We start from the raw sequence: 20,645 nt of genomic DNA, 5'->3' as shown, positions 1-20,645 counted from the left end.
GAGAGGCGTGATGTACCCTTTGGTAACACACCAGACTTGCACTTGCACCGTGAAACATTGCCAACGAGTATCAAGCTGAGGCAGGTAAACAGATAATTGTACAGCAGGCCTGGGAACTCTGGGTCTGCATTGGAAAAAACAATTTCTGAGAGCAGCAGTTTCTATTTCTGACACAGCCAATCCACATGATGCCTTCTGGATTTTTTTGTTGATCTGAACCAACTGAAGGCAGCGACACTGCACAAGGTCAATTATTTAACTTACTTAGAAGTCATTAAGAGCATTAAAATTTTCTTAGGGTGTGGTACTTCTTTACAAAGAATAAATAATTTTTTTTAATAGTTAAAATACATTTTAAATTAATTTCAAAAAAGAGCAAAAAATCCTCAGAAAAAAACCCACAAAAAAAAAAAAAGGCAAAGAAAAAAAATAATCATAAAAATCCCTGAACAGGTAAATAGGTTTCTGACCTTTGCAATTTCTGTGTCAATGTAAAGATGTATTTGTTTCCTATACAAAAAAAGACAAAGAGAAAATGAAAGGAGACAGGCAGGCAAACTGGGTGCTGGATGGAGCTTGGATGAGCAGGATAAAATGTGGATAGGAAGCGCAAGTGAAGAATGATGGTGTATGTGGACCAGGGACATGTGCAAGTTTTAGAAAACAGCAGGTGGAGAAAATTCTGGAACAGAATTATATTTAAAGGGGAGAAGTTAAAACTAGGTGAGAACAGAAAAGGAATCACACTTGGAGTGTAAATACTGCTTTTGTCACTTAGTTCATACTGTGAACATGTCCAGGTTTTTCCTCCTCAAGGCAGAATCAAAGGGAAATGCTGTTCTTTCTTACTCTTATTTCTTCAGCAGAGCATCCTCCTTCTCAGATGGTAGGAGCTTTTGGTAGCTTTAACTGCTATTATAGAACCTGGGACAACTATTTCCTCACTGTGCAGAAAACACTATTTTTCATATTAGAAATAGCAGATCTTGTTTCCTCTGTCTTTACTCCATGATTTTACTGACCAGATGAAAATGAGTGACTATAAAACCCAACTCAAATCTGAATTACATTGTAAACCCCTCTTTCTTCTGTACATCTATTTTACCTGTTCACCTCTGATGTTTATAAGCAAGAAAAAAATAGTACTTTTTTTAGTCTGAAACACTTTATCCAGCTGAAGACAAGTCTGTGCCATGCCCTCTCTCCACACTTTCAGCTTCCTGTAATAGGTCCAGTAAAACTAGACAGTCTAAGAGATTACATTACTGATATTTCTGTAATACCAAAGATACAAGAGTTATAAATGACTCGTAGATGTCCTTACAAGTCACCTTTAAAATAACAACTCTTTGGTGCATGTGTAATGGAGTCACCTGGACTTTCTAACACTGCTTTCATGCTTGTGTCTTCTTGCCTTTCCGTGCAATTGACTGCCCCAATTTACACTATCTAATAAAAACCTATGGGGCTGTGATCATACACTGGCTGGTGATCTGGATTTCAACAGAACGCAAATGTAAGCAAAAGACATATGAGCACATATGTTTTTATGTGGAACAGAAGTTAAGCTGTGAACACAATACATCACCCTGCAACAAGGAGCTATGTTAGAAGCGATTCCTGTCCACCTTAGGTGACCCATTCATCACGTCTCTGCAACCTCGCCTGCAAGCATGAGGGGGTACTGGAGGAGCTGGGGTGGTCTCTGTTCTAGAAACTCTGTATAGGAGTCCCCTAGACTCCTACATACGACATTTACAAAGCACTATCCTTCTATACTGTTCATATCCCAGAGCACAGCAATGTATAGCTAAGATGCATAGCGATTTTTTGGTACCATTGCAAAAGCCCCTTAGTCATTAATATGCGCAGGTAGCATGACAATAAACTTATGTTTACAAAATGTACTTAAACTGCTGCTATTTCTGAGCACCCTTAATGCTACAGGGTGCTATTTCTTCTCAGACCTCTTGTCAGACCTCACTAAGCATACAGTGATTTTACATATTTTTAAGCACGAATTACCTACACAGTCCTCCTTGCCCACAGGATTTAAAATTAGTTTTCAAACGTAAGTTTAAGATGCTGAATTTTTCTGCATTTCCTTTTATCTTTGATAATTCCACACGAAAAATAGTTTCTCCTAAATTCTGAAGGTTTCTTCAAGTATTTCTAAAGATGGCACCCTTATGAAAACATTGTAAAAACTGAATATATTTTAATATAAAAATGCCTGACTGTATCCATAACTAAGTCTTCACTTAGTTAAAAGGTTTTGATATTATCTGTAGTTTCTTCTTCAAAGGAGACTCATAATTAGAAAAGTTCTGCAAATTTACACTAATGAAGCAGAAACATCTATGAAGTAATGGATTTTATTAATCACCATGTAAGCAAATAAATAGAAAATGCTATAAGTATACCTAGCCCCTTCTTTTTATGATTTTTGTAGCAGTTTATGTAAAATTATTTTTAAGTCTTTATTCCTAAGAAAAGTTATTCTTAAATCTTAATAACAACTTAAACTGGGAATTGTAATAGTAAGCCTCCTCCATGCTGCAGCAGATGACGGCTGGGCCAGTGCAAGCAGTATTCAAGGTTGCTGTAAGCAACTAAGGCCTCTCAAACAGTCTTTCGGTCCAGGACTGCCCAAGTTAAGTCGCTGCAGACACCTCTTACTCTTTAATACATCTGCAGTGTCACAGCTGCCAGGATGAAAACAGCTGAGAGATATAGGTGATCTTGTGCCCCTGGGGAAATCCCTGCCTCTGTACTGTCTTCTGTCCCATGGAATGCAACGCTGTCACAGAGCGGAGCCATAAATATTTAAACTGGAGAGCAAAACATGATTCATAGACTAAAACTTATTAATCACCTGTCCAACAAAACTGAGCTGCCTTTAGTGTAGTTCAAAACCTTCAACTTCAGAGTGATGTGAGATCCTACTGCAAGCCACAGCTACTGAATTTTAACAGAAACACAGACAAGTGCTGGGATTTAAGTGCGACCCACAGGACACAGAGATGAGGGGGGGTACCTTAACTAAAATCTGGTACTTCCAATTCTTACTCTAACTGCAAACTCGTATCAATACCTTTTCTGGCTTTTGAACTTTATCAATCGGCACCTGAAAGAAAACCCCAAGTCCTTTTTTCGTTTACATTTTTGTTTCCTTCCCCACATCCAGCATCTCTTCTTGTTGTCCTCACAAAATCTCTCTAAATCCAGGGGAAAAAAAGCATGCCATTAAAAATCGCCTTACTACAGTATGTGTTAGCACCATTATATGAAATAATTGCTCCTTGGGAGATTCTAGACAGTCAATTAACCCCCAATTCATGACTCAAGTGGCAGAGCAATGAATAAAGGCTAGGGGTTCAGTTCTCAATTAGGATGAATTTTTTTCCTTAATAGTTTAATCTTGTGGTCAATTAAATCCCCTAGTGTTGTATTAATTATTATAAGAATTCTAGGCAACTTCTAGCTTAAAGGTTAGTTATGGTGTACCCCAACTGGACCAGAGCCCTGGACTTGTATTTTTCAAAGCTGAAAGCCTATTCTACCTTAATGGGACAGATATTCTCTATGAAAAAAAAAGACAAGAAAATGTCTTTACACTGTGCTTTCCTTATCTGGGATATTTTAAATGTCTCCTGTATTTATATGCCAGAGAAGAAGACTGTGATTATGCCATACATCATTAGAACTAAGTTTACTGCTGCACCACATATTCATACCACTAGTTATATTAAAAAGGATTTCTAAGCAGACTTTTAAGGATTAATCTCATCTCCAATTGCTGAGCTTTTTTCCTATTTTGTTGGGAATAGCAGCTTTGGACTAGCAGCTTACTTTTCCATCTGTCAGACATACAGAGACTATCAGTGTGTGAAGTACTTTCTTGGTACTCTTTTTGGTAGAATAAAGCCCTGGATTTCCTCAGGGAAGCAAAGGACATATGCTGATGCTCTATGGTTTCTGAGTTGCTGCAGATATACATTCCTCTTGGCCAGCCTTCTGTTGAGTAGGTGCTGGAATCATATAAAACAGCAACTTGTGGGGAAAAAAATAAAATGGAGAGTTCCCTGGCCAAATCAGTGATCTTTTTTCAACTAATTATTTTGCTTGCTCAAAATGAAGCCAGTTTGTCTTTGAAAAGACTGTCTATCATTAGAAAAGAAAAGTATTGAAACTTTTTGAAACAGCTATAACAGATGTCAGTAGTTGAAAGTACAATTAGAAAGCACAACGCCGCAGAAATAAAACTTCAAACAAAAGCGGAAAGAGTTCTTTGTGCACATCAATAATTTAGAATGATTTAAGAACTGTTTTATAGATGCAAGTGGAGCTCTTGCTGTCTATATATAAATTGAATGTGGTCTTTATAGACAAACAAAAAGGGGATACAATCCTTCTAAATTATTTTTAGGATAATTGTTTCCACAACAAACATCATTATTTATCAGTTTTGAAAAGAAGCCAACTGCTAACATTTGAAATACAGAAATCTTGGCACACAACATGGAAAATGGTAATCTCCCTGCTTTACAAAACCAGTTTTGTGTTTATTTTACACGTTTGTCAAGTTCTTATCTCAAAGCCCATGCAGTGTTACCTATTTCTATCAGAAATAATTATATTTTATTTCTAATCACCTTCTCATAGCTAATTCAGTAACTCAAGAAAGGAAACGTTTATTGCTAACAGATGTTGTTACCTTCCTGCTCACTCACATATTACTATAAACTGATTCAACAGTCTGGAAAACAAGGTTTAATATGTATTATTTTGCCTTCTGGATTTCTTCTGTTATAATCTTTCTGCTTTGATACAGCTTCATTTTAGTGATGCCAACATTCTGAATCTATGCTACAGCTACTCATCAGCCAGAACGTGTCCATAGCACACTGTGCAGCACCATTTAGTAAGACCTGAGACAGTCTGCATGCTACTAGCTGTTTAGCCATACCAGCAGCAAGGCTCCCACCAAGGCATACCCCATTTCTGACGGATTCATTCCGCCAGGGGAGCACACAATCGGGCTGCATGACTGCAGTTCCTTTGCCAGAGGGAATTCTTTAGAGGATGTGTTGCTCTGCAGGCACAACCACTGAACCTGCTTCTCTGAAGGCTGAGACATGAACTGACCAGATCCCACCAATTGCAGAACTGAGAAGGTATAAGTCAAACCTTTGGAAGACGCTTCAATTTTTTTCTTCCTTCATTAGATTTTTAAGTGAATGCTGGAACAGCCCATGGAAGAAGCTGAAGAGGCTGCTCTGAATCAGATGATCTTTATGTTTCTACATTTATAGTTTTATTTTCATATGTAAACTTAAAGTAAATTATCTATTACGTATTTGAAACTAGCTGCATTGTCTTTCTTGCTCCCCTTCCGTTCTGGACTAAACCCCCTGTATACTAAAGTAAGATTTTGATGGATAGACATTTTTGTGGATAGAGAGATAAAATTTTCCTTTTCAGATGAGAAGGAAAAGGTGGAAATAAATTACAGTCCCTGAGTTTGTAAAGTTTCTGAAAAGGAAATGGGAGCAGACATTCTTGCACTCAGGAGAAACCAATTCCTCAACAGCTTTCACTTACAAGCTTGAACACTGGAATACAATTTCACTGAAGTCAAGCAGAATACAAAAGGGGAGGCCCCATCCCCCCTACTCAGACGTTTCCAACATCATGAGACACCATGCATTATCTTTGAAACAGTGGAAGATGAGCATGAAAAAAATCTAGCGGAAGTACAAATTTCAAACGTCGAGCCTTCATTTATCTATCATTAAAACTTATTAACCCACATGTCTTTGTAGGTCACTCACTGAGCAAAGCTTCCACGAAAATTCTGTCCATTTAGCCACCACTGTTACAGAATGATAATCATATGTTTCAAATACTTGGGACCATTTAGATTCAGTATTTGATGCGACTGATGATGTATCAGCGCTAGTTGTGCAAAATTAAAACTCCAGCCTGATTTACAGTATTTAACATATGCTATATAGGTAGTGGTATTTACAAAACATTAATCCTAAAACAGTGCTGAAAAATTATCTTGTATATTAGAGAGATTCTCCTTATGAGTAAGACTATAATCGAGAAGTGCTTGACTTATTTTCTACTGAGATTTCAGCATGTGTGTATATGGAGAGATTAATAATGAATGTTCTTGAAACAATAAAACTATCTTTTAGGAACTCATCAAATAGTTTCTAAATATTGGTGGCTCTTTTTTTAAATATCAGAAGCTTCATGGAAACAAAGGAATTATGGTGCAATGGAATCATTATTCTTGTTATTTTTACTGTTGTTATTTTAATCTTACAAAGATATTATACTTTCCTTAAAATATGCTAGTTAAAATTCAGTATATATAACTATACTCTTTTTACAGAGTAATTTCAAGCTCTCCCTCTAAATCCCTTCTGCCTGTAATGCCATAGGCTATACAACAATAATGTCAAAAGTCAAACAGAACTCTGACGACTCCTCCTTTAATATATGAATTTCTCTACACTTTTGCCTGGAGGGTACCTTCATTACAATCACTTTCTAGATTTTAAAACTAACAAAAAAACAAGACAACAATAATAAATACAGGCTGATTTCCTAATTAACAGCATCTAAGATGTCTCCAAAGGTTACAGATGTATAAATAACATGTTATTTTCTGAGCAATTCATATTTTCTAACCTCTGTGAATCAGCACGTGCAAACACATGTATTCCATTTTCTACTCCAGCTCAGCCATCTACCAGAGATGCTCCATCCTTCAACATATTCTGCATCAAAAAGGCATCTTCTACCACACCAGAAGCAACACTCCATGGAGCTGTCATAAAAAACTTTACAGTTCTGTATCCCCTCACAGACAACACTCACCCGAACCAGCCACGGCATACATCAGCAAATTCACAAAAGCCTCGCTATCAAAAGTCTTGCTATCAAAATGCTGCACAGCAGTCCAGGTGATGGATAAAAAGACAGTTTCAAAACTATGCAATGTTTTATAGATTATAACATTTCAAAATACACCTGGAAGCAGAATTTTATTTTTTAAACTGCTTGTTATAACCTGTCACAGTCTGTCAACTAAAAGAAAACTCTGCTTTGGAAATGACTGTCACACTGACTACAAAATAAATCAGTTGGTATTTCAAAAGCAGTGTGCAACAGGCAAGCATGACCAAAGGAGCGTGCCTGGGGAATTCGGTACTGGAATAACCACAGTCTTTCTAGCTTTCACTCATTTGCCTTGAATTCAAGAATTCTAATAGCTAAAAAGGTTAAAGTATGAATGTCCCCATGGTACATGTGCATGCAATGTTTTGGAAAATTAGACATTTGTAGTAGTTCTCATGAACATGATGAAGCACTACAAATACATCAGCAATGCACATCATCTCAAAATTACTTAGAAATCCAATTCCTACATTTAAAAGTGGATCAATTAAGTCAGGGCTGATTTTCACTGGTATTCATACAAACTAGCTATATATATAGGAGTGATGCCTCAAAAACTCTCAGAAGCCTGATCTTTCAACCTAAAGCTACAAAGGCACTTGATGGTTCTAATTATGGGTACAAGGGTATTGATGAGGCATTGGTGAGATATCTAAAAACAACCAACCACCAACCCAACAGCTGCCTTCAGTCCTCTAAATTTGTGCTGAAGGTCCCTCTGGCCAGATGTATTTTGTCTGTGAAGCTTAACTTGGGCCCTATTTGGAGGATTTGACACAGACTGTAAGCCCAGGGATGACAGTACTCCATATTGGATGATCTCATAAACCCCAAATGGAGTAGCCAGCTGAGAAACAAGAGTCCTGTTTTCAAAAAATCAGCTATTGGTTTGGGATTATTTAGTAAAGGAGTTTGGGGAGGGGAGAAAACACACAAAGCAGCTCAAGAGTACAGCTGGTAATGCAGCAGGCCAAGGGAGCTAGTTAAGGAGCCTGCTCTTATGAATATTTAATCACTCAGATGAAGTAGGAAAGCTTTAACTAAAGATGGTGTGATAGATGCAATGCAGTGACACAGCAGCCTGAAAGAAGCTTCACTTAGGAGAGGAGATTCAATCTCCTGCTACAGATTCAGGTATTCTGAGAAGAAAGTCTTACTTCCAACAGAGTACCCAATGACTGGCATATCCCAAATACAGCAAAGCAGAGGTGTCTCTCCATCCATCTTTTTATCAATCATAAGCACCTGCTATCCACAGATGTAAACCTTAGCCAATTGTGAGCACTCACTTCCCAGTTGGTAGGAGGCACCAGCCCCACAGAGTGACTCAGGCAGCCCCTCTCTCATTGAGCAATTGCCAGCTCTGGCCACCTCACTCACATAGGCACATGACAATGCTACCGTTAGCATCAGAATGATCGTCCTCCTTGTTCTTCTCATTCTGGTATTTTACAATTTCCTGGGCTGTATAACAACTGTACAGTGAGAATCTCACAGTCATCTTAGGTTTGTTTAGCCTTTTGGCAAATAAATTGTTCCTATGATTAAGGTAAGTTGAGGGGAGAAGCTGGGAGACATTTTAGAAACATGAAAAATCCTTGTATTTTGCACACTTTTTCCCCACTAAATTAATTTATGAAGAGCTTATAACATGAAAAAACCCAAATACAGTGTAGGGGGACAGTAAGGTTTTGGTTAACACAGATAATACGCATTTTATTTACTTGCTGATTCTTACACTATCTCACCCATGCACCTACTTGTTACCGTATTAGTAAGAATCATTAAAAGAACATTAGAAAATTAATACTGAACTTATCCAAAGATGCAGGGAGCTTCATGGAAAGAATTCAAAATGGGCCATTTTTCTTCAGAACAAATTGCTTGGTTTAGAACAACTGAAATTATATTGATAACTTACTACTGTGGCCTCCTATCGTATCAGGTGCAATGCTTAATTTCCAAAGTAAAGCTGATAATATGAAAAAGCTACTAAAAGAACTGTCCATTCCCAGAAATAAATACGGCTATAATAGCCAAACACCTAACACAGTAAATAGTGCTGTAGTGGTGCCCTCTGCCCCAACAATTGAACATGAAATTTGATTTCCTTGAAATTACAGCCTGAGCTGGCTGTGGTCTGGACCCCCTTATGTTCTGCAGCCCCAGCGGCTCCCAAGTTCAGTGTATGGGTCGTATCAGCTCTGCTAAGAAGATATCATGTAACTTCATCAATGTAATTCAATGCAGTGTCTGAAATATAATGAACAACACACTTATTCTGGTTTCATGGCTACCTATTTCAAAAGGATAACCTTTTTCTACTTCCAGTCCAAGGTTACTTCACTATGTTATATGTATACTAGAGATTTATTACATTTTATTATCAGGAATGTTTGTCCTAATGCAGCATGCACACAAACACTTTGCAGATGCACACGAATGTATGGTTTTGGGCCTCCTGTCACCTGAAACCTCTGCGCAAGCAATAAAGGAAGGGAGCTCTTAATTGCCATCTTAATGTGACTTTTACACAGAAGGCCGGCAGACACTCCACAGAGAGATCTTAAGATACTCAAAAGATCAAATTAGAAAAAAAAGTCCTGGATACATAAAAACACTACAAAAAATACCACCCACCAGTGCTCAGTGTGCTCCAAGGCTTCCCCATAACTCATGCTTTCCTAAGGCTGCTGGCGCAGGAGCAGACATGCACAGCATCCCCCTGTGAGCACCCCTCCTGAATACCAATCAGTAATTTTTCTCTCTTTTTTTTATGCCTTTCAAATCTGATACAGCTCAATAAGATACTACTGAAAACTCAATTCACAGTATTGGAGGAAAAGTGGAAATGGTAAACTCTGAAGAGACAACCTGACTTTGGAGAGTAGTTATTTTACCTTATTACTTGATGATCTTAAGGTCCTTTCCAACCCTAACCATCCTATGATCCTATGATTCTGTTTCTGTCTTACTTTATCCTTATTTGCCCATTTTATTCCATGGACCTTACTAAAAGATTTGGTCCAAAGCCTTTTCAGTAAAGAAAATTTCAACATTTCAGCACGTCTGTATAGACACATAATTTGTAGTGTTTAGACAGCAATACATTAAAGTCACTGAAATCCAATAAATAAAACATATTAATAAATTATATATCAATGTAAGAAACTGCCTTGGTCCATCTGCCAGGATAATTATGAAGCAGGTATTTTACTCCTCAGGAGAAAAAAAAGCATTCTTAAAAATAATTCTGAAAATAAAGATCTAAAACAAAATTAATGTAGAAGACCTGACCTTGGAACACTTCATCAATATCTCTTTGTAATGGCCCTTGTATTTATAAACATTAGAGCGATGGTTAAGCATAATCATAATGATACGAGTCTAGACTAGACACTTCAAAAATCAAAGCTTTGCTATTGCTTTCTATTTACATGTATTGCAGATCTAAGTGATAATAAGACTTTGCCTTGGTTTTATGGGTTTTGCTGCTGGGTTTTTGTGTGGGGTTTTTTGTTTTTTGATTGATTTACTGATGAAAGATCACATTTTAGCAGTTGTCAGTTCACTTGCAGGTTAAATTTAACAACAAAAAAACTTGCGGAAAAAGCCTTTACCCAGAATAGAGCACTGTGCTTCTTATTTTTCGGTATTCTCAGAAAATAGAAAGTGTAAAAATATCTTGATTTTTCCAGCAAACATTTGCACTGTGTATGTCACTTAAGAGTTTTTGGAAAAAGAAACCCTTGCAACCTTTAAACCCTTTTGTTATTGCTTTCACTGAAGAAATGACCTAATATAAACACCTAATATAAACACTTAGGAACCAAAAAGAACATGACTTCACTTCTAATTTGGAGAGTTTTTCATGTATCTCAGGAGGAGATTCATGAGCACATTCATGAAGAAAACTGTTTTTTTCTCGTTATATCTTTAACATGCAAGTATTGACACGTCAAAGAAACAGCATGATGAGCATTTGAAGTGTTGGCACCTATCGCACACTTTGTATACACACTGCGTGGTACAGTTTCGTACTCTTAGCTCTCTTATTCCTTGAGCTCTCCATCTGGATGCTTTCAGATTAATTGCTGGAAAAGTCCTCTCTCTGGAGGACACCCCCAACACCACGGCCTGTTGCTGTTTCAGGTGTTCTGCACCTGCTCATTCTCCTCCCCTTACACCCTGAGTAACCCAGTCCTTTGGCAATGATTAATTTAAACACATAAAATCTCTTTTCTGCAAATGAAATACAATACATATAGTTATTATTTCATTACTGTAGTCCCTGCCATCTGAAAATATTTTGCTCAGCTGACAGAAATGATGCAAGATTCCCATTTCCTTGAAGTAATAAGGGGAAAGGTGTTCTTTAATAAAATGGAAAGGGATAGCCGCCAGATGCCCAGCTTTGGAGACTACTGTCTATGGAAACATGAGACACAGCCTTTGAGTCCAGATTTGTACTCTGACGATGAAGACAACTGGGCTAAAGGAGGGCAGCATCACCCTGAGTAGCTCTGGGAAATTCAGAGCAAATCACTTTCTCAACAAATACAATCTTTATTTCTACTCAAAGGCTGCTTGAACAATGGTTAAGTCTGGAGTTACATGTAATTTATGACATTTTCCTACAAAATTTTACTTCAGTTCACTTCAGGTGAAGCGCAGCTCCAGCACCCCAAGCACCCATGTGAACACCCCAACACCCAGCCAAAGCACGCTGTAGTCACCCACATCTCCTGCTTGCCTCACAAAATCAGAGCAAAGGGGCTGGCTAGCATGTACCTGGCTCTCACCAGGGCTCAGGACATGCCATGGGGCCAGGAGGAACAGCACCTGAGTAGCCTATGTGTATCACTCCTGCCTGGAATAATAACCACCAGCGTTAGCCAGGGGAGTGATCTTCCAAAATATCAACCTTTGGCCAAATTCTGTTCCCACTGAAGACATGAACGCTCACCTTCATTTGCCACCTTCAGTGGCAAGAGATGGGCCAGTGCCTTTTATTACTCCATCCTACGTGAGGAGTTTGGAATAATTCTTGTCATGCAGTCAAACAGAATAATTGTACTGGCATTTAAGTCTGACTGGAAGGCATGGCCAAACTCTTTTCTGGCTCGTTTAACCTTCCTAATGCCAGAATTCATATGCAGTTTTCTATAAAGCCTATACAGGGCTGTGTCAAACATAATCTTTTCCCATACAACGGAAGTTTTTCTCAGGACATATACTGAAGCAGATGAATCTAAAATTTAGCTTCTGTGAACAATTGAGCAGGTAAAATGTAAGTGCCTAAAACCAGACAGAGCAGTAAAGCACAATCAGGAAGAATTTGTGTTGAAGTTTCTGTAAACACTTGGGGCTATGGTCTGTGGAGGATTTTCAAGGCAAAATGCTTGTGCACCATAACGGTTAAAGACATTTGACAAAAAAACCCCAACACAACTGCAGACTTATAAAGAAGTTTGACTCTGTTGTCCTCTAATGTTAAGCCTCACCATATTTCCTAAAAAGATGGTGAAATGATGAGTAATTGAGAGTTAATGGCATTTCTCTTTCAAAAAGCTTATGGTATGGTCTAACTGGGCTCTTACCCCTTTGCCCCACCAATTCTGTAAAATCTGCCCCACCAACATATACAAACAGCTCAACGTAACTGGCACAACGTCATGTTAACTGTCTTCTAAAGGGAAACTGTTAAGCCATATTCTCTTCAGCCCTAATTACCTTGAAATTAGTTGGATGAGAACAAAGTGGCACATTTTTTTCTGGTGCTGAGATCACTTAAAACAGGACATGGAAAACCAGAAATTGTGTATCCTGAGGGATATCACAGTATTTGTCTATAATCATTACAATAACTTTTACTGTTTTTTATGCTAAGATTTCACGTATTACTACTGCTAAATTTTAGTTACTTTATTTTCATTTGTTGCTAACTTAATTGTTACAGAGTGCTCAGATTTGCAAAGTTATACCAAGGTGCCTAACAAAAACATGTTCAATATATGCCTTCAATAATTTCTTTGTTGTTTGAAAACTTCCAACTTACAGCAAAGCTGGCATTTTATGGCCTGCAGAGCTATAAATCATTTTTAAAATCATGATGATATTACTCAAAACAGATGTGAAAACATATGTTTGCTACGGTTGTATAAACCGCTTACTTGTCATACTTAATAAATGTTGATACTTTTATTTTAACTACATTCCTTCTTAATAACTTTGAAAATCTTTTCCATGGTAAATATATTTTGCCTCAGTAAAAGTAATGGCAGGTTTTGAAAAACAAAGCTTGCTCTGTATACAAATTACATGTACTTTTTTTGCTGATCAACCCAGCACAGACCATACTCCTCACTGACTGTCCATATCCAACTATGAAAAAAGCATTTGATATATCAGAGGTGCACCAGAGCCCAAACTAATTATACACAAGAGAATAAGAACAGTATTAGAAACAAAGGATCCATATGCAAGCAAGACAAATCACTGAAAAATAACACTTGCATGGGGTGACAGAGCACATACAGGCTGAGGATTTTCAGAAGCAGAGTACTGACTCTGTCCTACTGGTGAAGTCCATCAGTTACTGGACATCCTGTAAACCCGAGATTCCTACAGCAACTGTAATATAGGTCTGTCACACCGCCAAATGCAAAATCAGCTTGAATGTGTTAGACACACAATGTTGGTGCCTTTAAAATGCAGTATTTGTCCCACTATAACATCAAAAGGTTTTGCTTCTGGAGTCATGGCATGATTTGGAAATGACATCTTTACTTGACAAAAAGAAACAATTCCTCATTCTCATGGTTTCAGAAAAAAAAACCCCTGATCTGTGCAGATCAAGTAGAAAACCAGAAACTTTATTCTACCTTTAAAATTATAAGCTAAAATTATTTTGAAGCATGTTTTTCTCATGCAGATGAATCTCTGAACACTGAGTTCATCCAAAAAAAATTCCCCTAAGTGCATGCAGAAGTAACACACATATAAAGACATATTTCCCAGTACCTAATCAATTAAAGATAATACTATGCAAAAAAAGTAGATTGGGAAATGAATAAACCTATGAAACTACAATTTTAAGGTAAACTATGGTACACAAAATTTTAGCATCAAATCTTTCTGATTTCATATATACTACAAGGAACGCTCAGTGATCACAGGAGCCTGGGAATTAAGATTCACAGGTGGTGGAGTTTAAATTACTTTCACGCTTTTGGGGATTTCTGAATTGTCTTTTCTGATTCTTAAACTGTACCTTCCTTCATCCACCCTGCGTGACAGGACTGCTACTACAAATAACTACATGATTTGCATCTTTGAACCCCATAGGATATTGAATTGTTTCACTGAAAAATGATGGAACATGAGGGAAGAAACCTTGCATGGTTCAACAAACTTAAAATCAACTACACATTCAGATTTAGATTAAATACACATCTATCTGATTACTACAGAAATGTAATGTTTTAATCTTAGGAATGAAGGTATGGTTGATAACTATTTAGCCTCTGGTGTGTAAATGCCAACAAGAGTCAACGAGGGAATGATTTAAGCGTGATTATCCAGACAAAACTACCACAGAATGGCAGAAAAGGGCTCTTCTGGGGTTCATGAGGGAAGTGCTTAAATATCTAGAGAAAGCAGTGAATAGAAAACAGCTTCTTCAGCTTTCAAGAAGAGAGATTCAAGTACAAAAATACAAAATATAAGGAGGAAATTTCAGATTCTTCCTCCCAAAGACTGGATCATTCACAGGCGTATAAGGAAAAAGGCTGATTATACAAGATCATGAATCCGCCCAAGTAATTTTAAGCAAGTCTGGAACCACAGGGTAAATAGAGCCTCCAAATTCTCTTCTGAGTTGTTCATAAATTTGTCCTGTCTTCTCAGGTTGGGTTTTTTTTGGTTTTTTTTTTCAGAAAATACATCAAAATCACCTCAATCAAAATATAAATCAGGTTGCATTTACATTTATGATAACATGTTTCATAGTAACAGTAGACTTATAAGTGCATTTATGTTTTCTCCTCTTTTGGTTGCTTCCTTCTCTCCTTCCCATCTTCTTCACTCTGAAACCCTAATATCTCCCTCAGTTTATACCTTTGCAGTATTTCTCCAGTATCGACTTACCATTGCCTTTCTTTTATTTCTTTATATCTTTCTTTTTTGCAGGCACTCATGTCATATGGTGCTGTCTGTATGCAATGCCAGAACAAACCTCTTGCCTATTAATATGCAAGTTTGGGGATTTTTTTGTTATATTTACAAGGAAACAAAATGCTGCTTCTTCCTTGATGTGCAGCCACAGACACCACATGCTCTCCATCACTAAAGCACTTCATCAGGGCTTACCTGCATACACCAGCAATAACCACTTTTTCCAGTACACAACAATCACTGCAGGAAGAACCAAGCAGAGGAGCAGTGCACTGCCCTGCCTCTAGGACTGTCACTACAGGCCAAACGTCACTTCCTCCCTTGCTGCCCCTTACTTGTGAGGTAATGCAGTATTATTAGACACAAGAAATGGCTTGTTTCCCTCACCTAGGTACCAGCATTAAGAATAGTCTGCACACACATTTCCTGGAGGCAAAGAAACAATACCATGTGACTAATCACATACTTGCTAGGAACTTCATAAATAATTGAGCCAAAAGACCAGCAAAATATTAGCCCCATACTACATAAACTGAGAAGCAAAGATCTGGTTGCTTACACTTCTAAGGATAATACCATGTAAATTCACTGAATACATTATTCTTTCCATTTAGGCACCTAGCATTCTTAAATTTTTAAAATAATGTCACTGCATATTCAGAATCTTAGAAAAAGGAATACACACATAGTAAGTGGAATTAAATGCCTGTGATGGAAAACAAGTCTGTAATTTTACCTTTCTCCTTTTGTACTTTTTTTAGGCTGGTCCCAGTTTCTTGATCAATGAGTTCTCCTTCCCTGTTGTTGGTCAGCATAGCTAAAAAAGTCAGAGTGCACAACTTTTTAACACCATCAGTAAAAAAAAAAAAAAAGCCAGAACAGCAAAAATATTTAATTATATTTTCTCAGTATTTTTACTTCAACATTTGTTTATACTAAGTAAGTTCTAAAGCAATTGACCAATTTTGCTGTCCACAATCAACCATTTTGCTGTCCCAGTTTGGCACTTAGAGCCAAGTAAAAATATGCACAAAAAGCAAATTTGCTCAACTTGAGAAAACAAAAATACCAAGATAAAACCCAAATTACTACTGAGATGAATGGGATTTTTTATGAAATGTTCAGATTCTCTAATTAGAGAAGTACTTCATAGGAATCATTTTGGAGAGAAATGGATTTAAGGATTTATGTATTTGCAATGATCTGTAACGCAGCAAATTTAAAAACTTCAGTTTGACAGCTCGTAACCCAAATTGATAGATGACAGCAAAACCCCAATACACTGTAGTGCTGAAAAAACCTCTTTACTTCACACCTGCAAGATATGTGAGAGGTGTTAAGTTTAAAATTTCAGGATGCCTATTTTCTTTGTTCTTATTTGATTAACACATTTATTACAGAAGTTATTCCAGTCAGAACACTTGTTAAAAGCTTCATTGCCATATTTTAGCGAAAGCATTTTCTTTTTGTTTTATATTGCAAAAGTGAAAACATACATTCATATAGATAAAAACATATACACACATCTCTACAAATTTCAGCATTAGAGTTCAACACAGAGAAATGTTCAGTTCAACATAAATAAAACCTAGTTATCTTTAAAAAACTTTCAGCACCACTTCTGAAGCCCAGAGGCTTGCAGTGTGTGCAACTGCTGTGTTAACAGCAGCTTTCATGGCTAGAGTGGGGACTAAAGTCCCTTTTTCACTCTTGTTATACGAAGTCACATTTCTTGTCCTATAGATTTCTAGCCCTATTTTACCTGTGAATGAGCTGAGGGGAATCTACTTTCTAGTCTATGTCCTGTGTATGCATGTATTTAGGCAAAATAGTTCAGATTCTACTGACTAGTTTGTGTAGAGCCAACTGTGTGCTATGTAGTGCCATGGTGCTGCTGCATGGAACAGAGTCAACAACGCAAAACTCCAGCAAGCAGCCGAGTAGTTACTTGATGGAGGTGAGGTCTATGCTGACTACATGGACTGTGCTGCTTTTGTAGTTTAATCTAGCTCAGCAATGTCTGCATGAGCTCCAGCCATACTGAAGACAACAGTGTTGACATGCACTGACATGAAGAGATGTTAATTGACTTGCCCTAGATCCCTCTTGGAAGCACCAGGAATAGGATTTGAACTTCTCTAGGTTGAATCAGCATTTTAAACACAAGTTCGATAATGCACAGGCTGTAAAAGCTGTGGAACAGACACCAAAAAAATCAGAAAGTCCTCAGCCTCATGGTGATGATAGAACGTGTGGGCATAAGGAGGTTTCCGGAATGGAAAAGCCATCATATAATCTGTGAAGAAAAAGATACCCTGCTATTTTTCAATTCTAGGTGCCTTCATATGCACTTTTGTACTCTGGCATGCAAGAGAATTTGGTTTTACCAGAGAAGGGGTGGTATTTTCTGTGCAAGGGCAGATACTCGCACAGAGTGGATCTGAGGGGCTGGGCTCGGCATAGTGATGAACCTAATAAAACAAACTGTAATGATGAACATTCTGGGGGGTTTTAACAAGTAACTGCTTTCCTGAGTTTCCCAGCAAACAAATATTTGCCTCAAGAAACTTCAAAAATTCTTGAGGTCAGTAAATGCAAAGAGGTGTGAGGCTGCAGAGCACTAACCAATTCTGTCTGGTGTGTTGTCCAACTGGGACGGTGAGCTGGACACGCTGCTGCTCTGATGGGAGGAAGCGTGGCTCCCAGGCCGCTGACTGTCTTCTAGAGATGGAGCTGGAGAAGGGCTGTCTTGGATCCTTTCCTTGGAACAGAAATAAAACAAGATCTGTGCAATTTGACTCATGAACTTCACTGAAGTTCAATGAAAAAACTGAAGCTGGCTTAAAACACCAATAATAAATGGTCTTTCTGAGATAAATAGTGAACTGAGAAAAACTAAAATGTCTTTTGACCAGTGTAGTAATCTACAGCTAAAAAGACTATAGCCTTCTGCATGCAATGTATCTGGGCAACAGCTTTTCATCCTCTTCGTCATGACAAAGCATTTGCCATCTCTTTTCTTTTTTTCTGGGTAACTTTTTATTTTCTAAGTTTTTCACACATAGGAACATAAAGAATTACAGAATTATTAAGGTTGGAAGGGACCTAAAGAATGCTTTTTCATATTGTTCTTACGAAATACTTTTAGTTTACAGTTAGGAAGATTGACACGTATGAGTCACATTCGCAATAATAATTCAGATTTGGACTAAACTGTCACTAAATGCAGTCAAATCTGTAAACTCACTAGAATATGTACCTGAAATTACATCAACATCTTCTCAGATTAGCACTCAAACACATTTTGAAAGCTGCGGCACTGCTAAGAACTTCACTTCTACAAGAAAAGCACCACTGACTAACAAAAATCAGAATGTGCTTGCAAATTCTTATTTACTTGAGAAACTTTGATGTTAACCTCTAATTTAAATATGCACAGTATTTCAGGTAAGGAGAAAAAATGTAAGAAACTATAAAAATTTAGCAAAATTAAGTGCTGCATTTCTGTGTACCTATACTTGAGGATTGGCTGAAGATACCATGGATTTTTCACTAGTAAAAGTCTTTAGGAACAGGTTAGACAAGCATGGCATAAAGTACTAATTCATCCTGTCTTGAGGAAGGCAAGAGACTATATGACCACTTGAGATCCCTTCCAACCCAGTGCTTCCACATGTATAATTTTCTGAATCAATTAAAAATTCCAGTACCCTTCATTCGTGTTCCTGGGACCAGCAAAAAAATGAAAATCCGGTGAAAGGGACAGGTCATGACCTGAGACACTTTACATATTTTTAAAAACCCTTCTGCACTTTAATCCTCTGTTATGGAACCCTGAAGGTGCAGCTCCAAAGGAGTGCTAACAAGGGGATGCTTGATTTTGCAGAAATCCAGAAACTGCATCTTTGGAGTTGCCTTCATCCCTGGCAATCAGCTGCTCCCCATGGAAACTCAGAACTGAAATATTACTTTTGTTGTGTTTTTTTTTTTTTTAAAGGGAGATCCTCTTACCCCCATCTCATTAAGAACCACAATTACAGCATAATCTGGGGAAGCTGTCTCAAAGGAACTTTGCAATTTCTCTGCCTTCCTAACCTATTCTCAAAGATTTTTCATTAGGAATATGCAATCTGGCTACTGGGGGGCAATTTACTGTGTGCTTTGAAAATAGACTCACTAACATCTGAACTTTTTACACAGCTTTTGCTAGACAGTATCCTAAATCAATAACACAGCTTTAGGAAGAGAATGGTAGATTCTAATAGTTTTTCCACTATAAATAGCTAGCAGAATAGCTTCTGTTCATAACCTGTTGAGACAATTCATTAATAACACTGGCGGTAGGACTGACATTTTAAGAGTATTCTGTTACCCATTAAAACCATCTCTCTAAACCACACTCATCTTCACATTTACAGATATATTTGAGAATGATGCAAAGGCAATATGAGATTGGATCCTCCTGATAACAAGGGATGGCGCTTGACTATTCCAATCACACCAGCTGAAAACGTAGCACTGCATGTGTTTTTAATACGATAGTTATTGTACATTAAATAACAACTGAGGCTCAAGATCTTGTAACAGATGTGTATCTATTACATAGCTGTTAATCCTCTATGGATCTGTTTTCACTAATTATCTGTTATTTAATGAACATACAGTAACTAATAAATCTTAAAGGGATATTTTTAATTGCAGTATTTTTGAATGCTAATTAAAATGTTTATTGAGTTTTAACAGATATGAATATATTACGTTGAGTTTCCAGTTCTTAAAATTTTGGAAACTGAATAGTTTTAAATAAACAGTTTCCAAATTCTGGAGGGAAAAAAAGTCAGTCAGTGATTTTAAAGTCTCCTGTGTTTTGCTCTTCTTGGCCTCCAAAAGAATGGTTTTTAGAGGTTGCTGAGATAAAGAAGAAGAGCAAAAGAGATTCAAGACTTTGTGGATGGGCTGCTTACTAAGTTGCCTGTAGAAGTCATATTCTAACCCCAAGAAGTATTCTCCTAAATAAATGACGAAACATATACCTCCAATCCTGAGTTTATAAATACTGTGTGTCTTTTACCTTTGTGTAAATAATAGCTTCCAAATAGGTTACTGCTCACAGGCTACAACTATGACTGCAATTTTATTTGCCTGGATTTCAGTTTTAACTGTCCTCTTTGGCACTATTTTCCCTTTTTTTACCACACTGAGCACTCAATTTACAATTAAGATACCATTTTGAAATGATTAATTTAACAGAAGAGTACATAGTGTAAGTAAATTTCATTGTCTACTACAACCATGAAAATGAATAGCCAAGAAGAGGACATGCCAACTGTTCTGCAAAAAAAAGCTATGAACAAATATGACTATGAATTAACACTTAGATATCACACAAACAGCCATATATGTCATCTTAAATGGGAGTTATTTGAGTAATTCAAAAGCTGATGATTTGGAAAAGCAAAGTATTTGAGCTCCTTCTGGTAACTGCATTTCCCATT

General features: G+C 37.3%; 1 protein-coding gene across 6 annotated transcripts in view; it reads right to left on the bottom strand.

Moving 5' to 3' along the window:
- The window catches only part of DACH2 (dachshund family transcription factor 2), a 282,827-nt gene that overhangs the window by 37,218 nt on the left and 224,964 nt on the right, over positions 1-20,645 (bottom strand). For all 6 annotated transcript variants that reach the window (XM_061359675.1, XM_061359678.1, XM_061359674.1 and 3 more), the window contains exons 6-7: positions 17,776-17,911; positions 15,887-15,967 (exon numbers count right to left, since the gene is read on the bottom strand). In XM_061359675.1, coding sequence (XP_061215659.1) covers positions 15,887-15,967; positions 17,776-17,911 — 217 coding nt within the window. The remainder of the gene's footprint in view (positions 1-15,886; positions 15,968-17,775; positions 17,912-20,645) is intronic.

The sequence above is a fragment of the Neopsephotus bourkii genome, unplaced genomic scaffold, assembly GCF_033783945.1.
Source record: "Neopsephotus bourkii isolate Nb327-2 ecotype Australia unplaced genomic scaffold, CSIRO-AGI_Nbou_v1 NB_991, whole genome shotgun sequence".
In the NCBI taxonomy this organism is placed as follows: Eukaryota; Metazoa; Chordata; class Aves; order Psittaciformes; family Psittacidae; genus Neopsephotus; species Neopsephotus bourkii.
The sequence above is the reverse complement of the archived record's forward strand: the minus strand, read 5'-3'. Positions and strand labels throughout refer to the sequence as shown.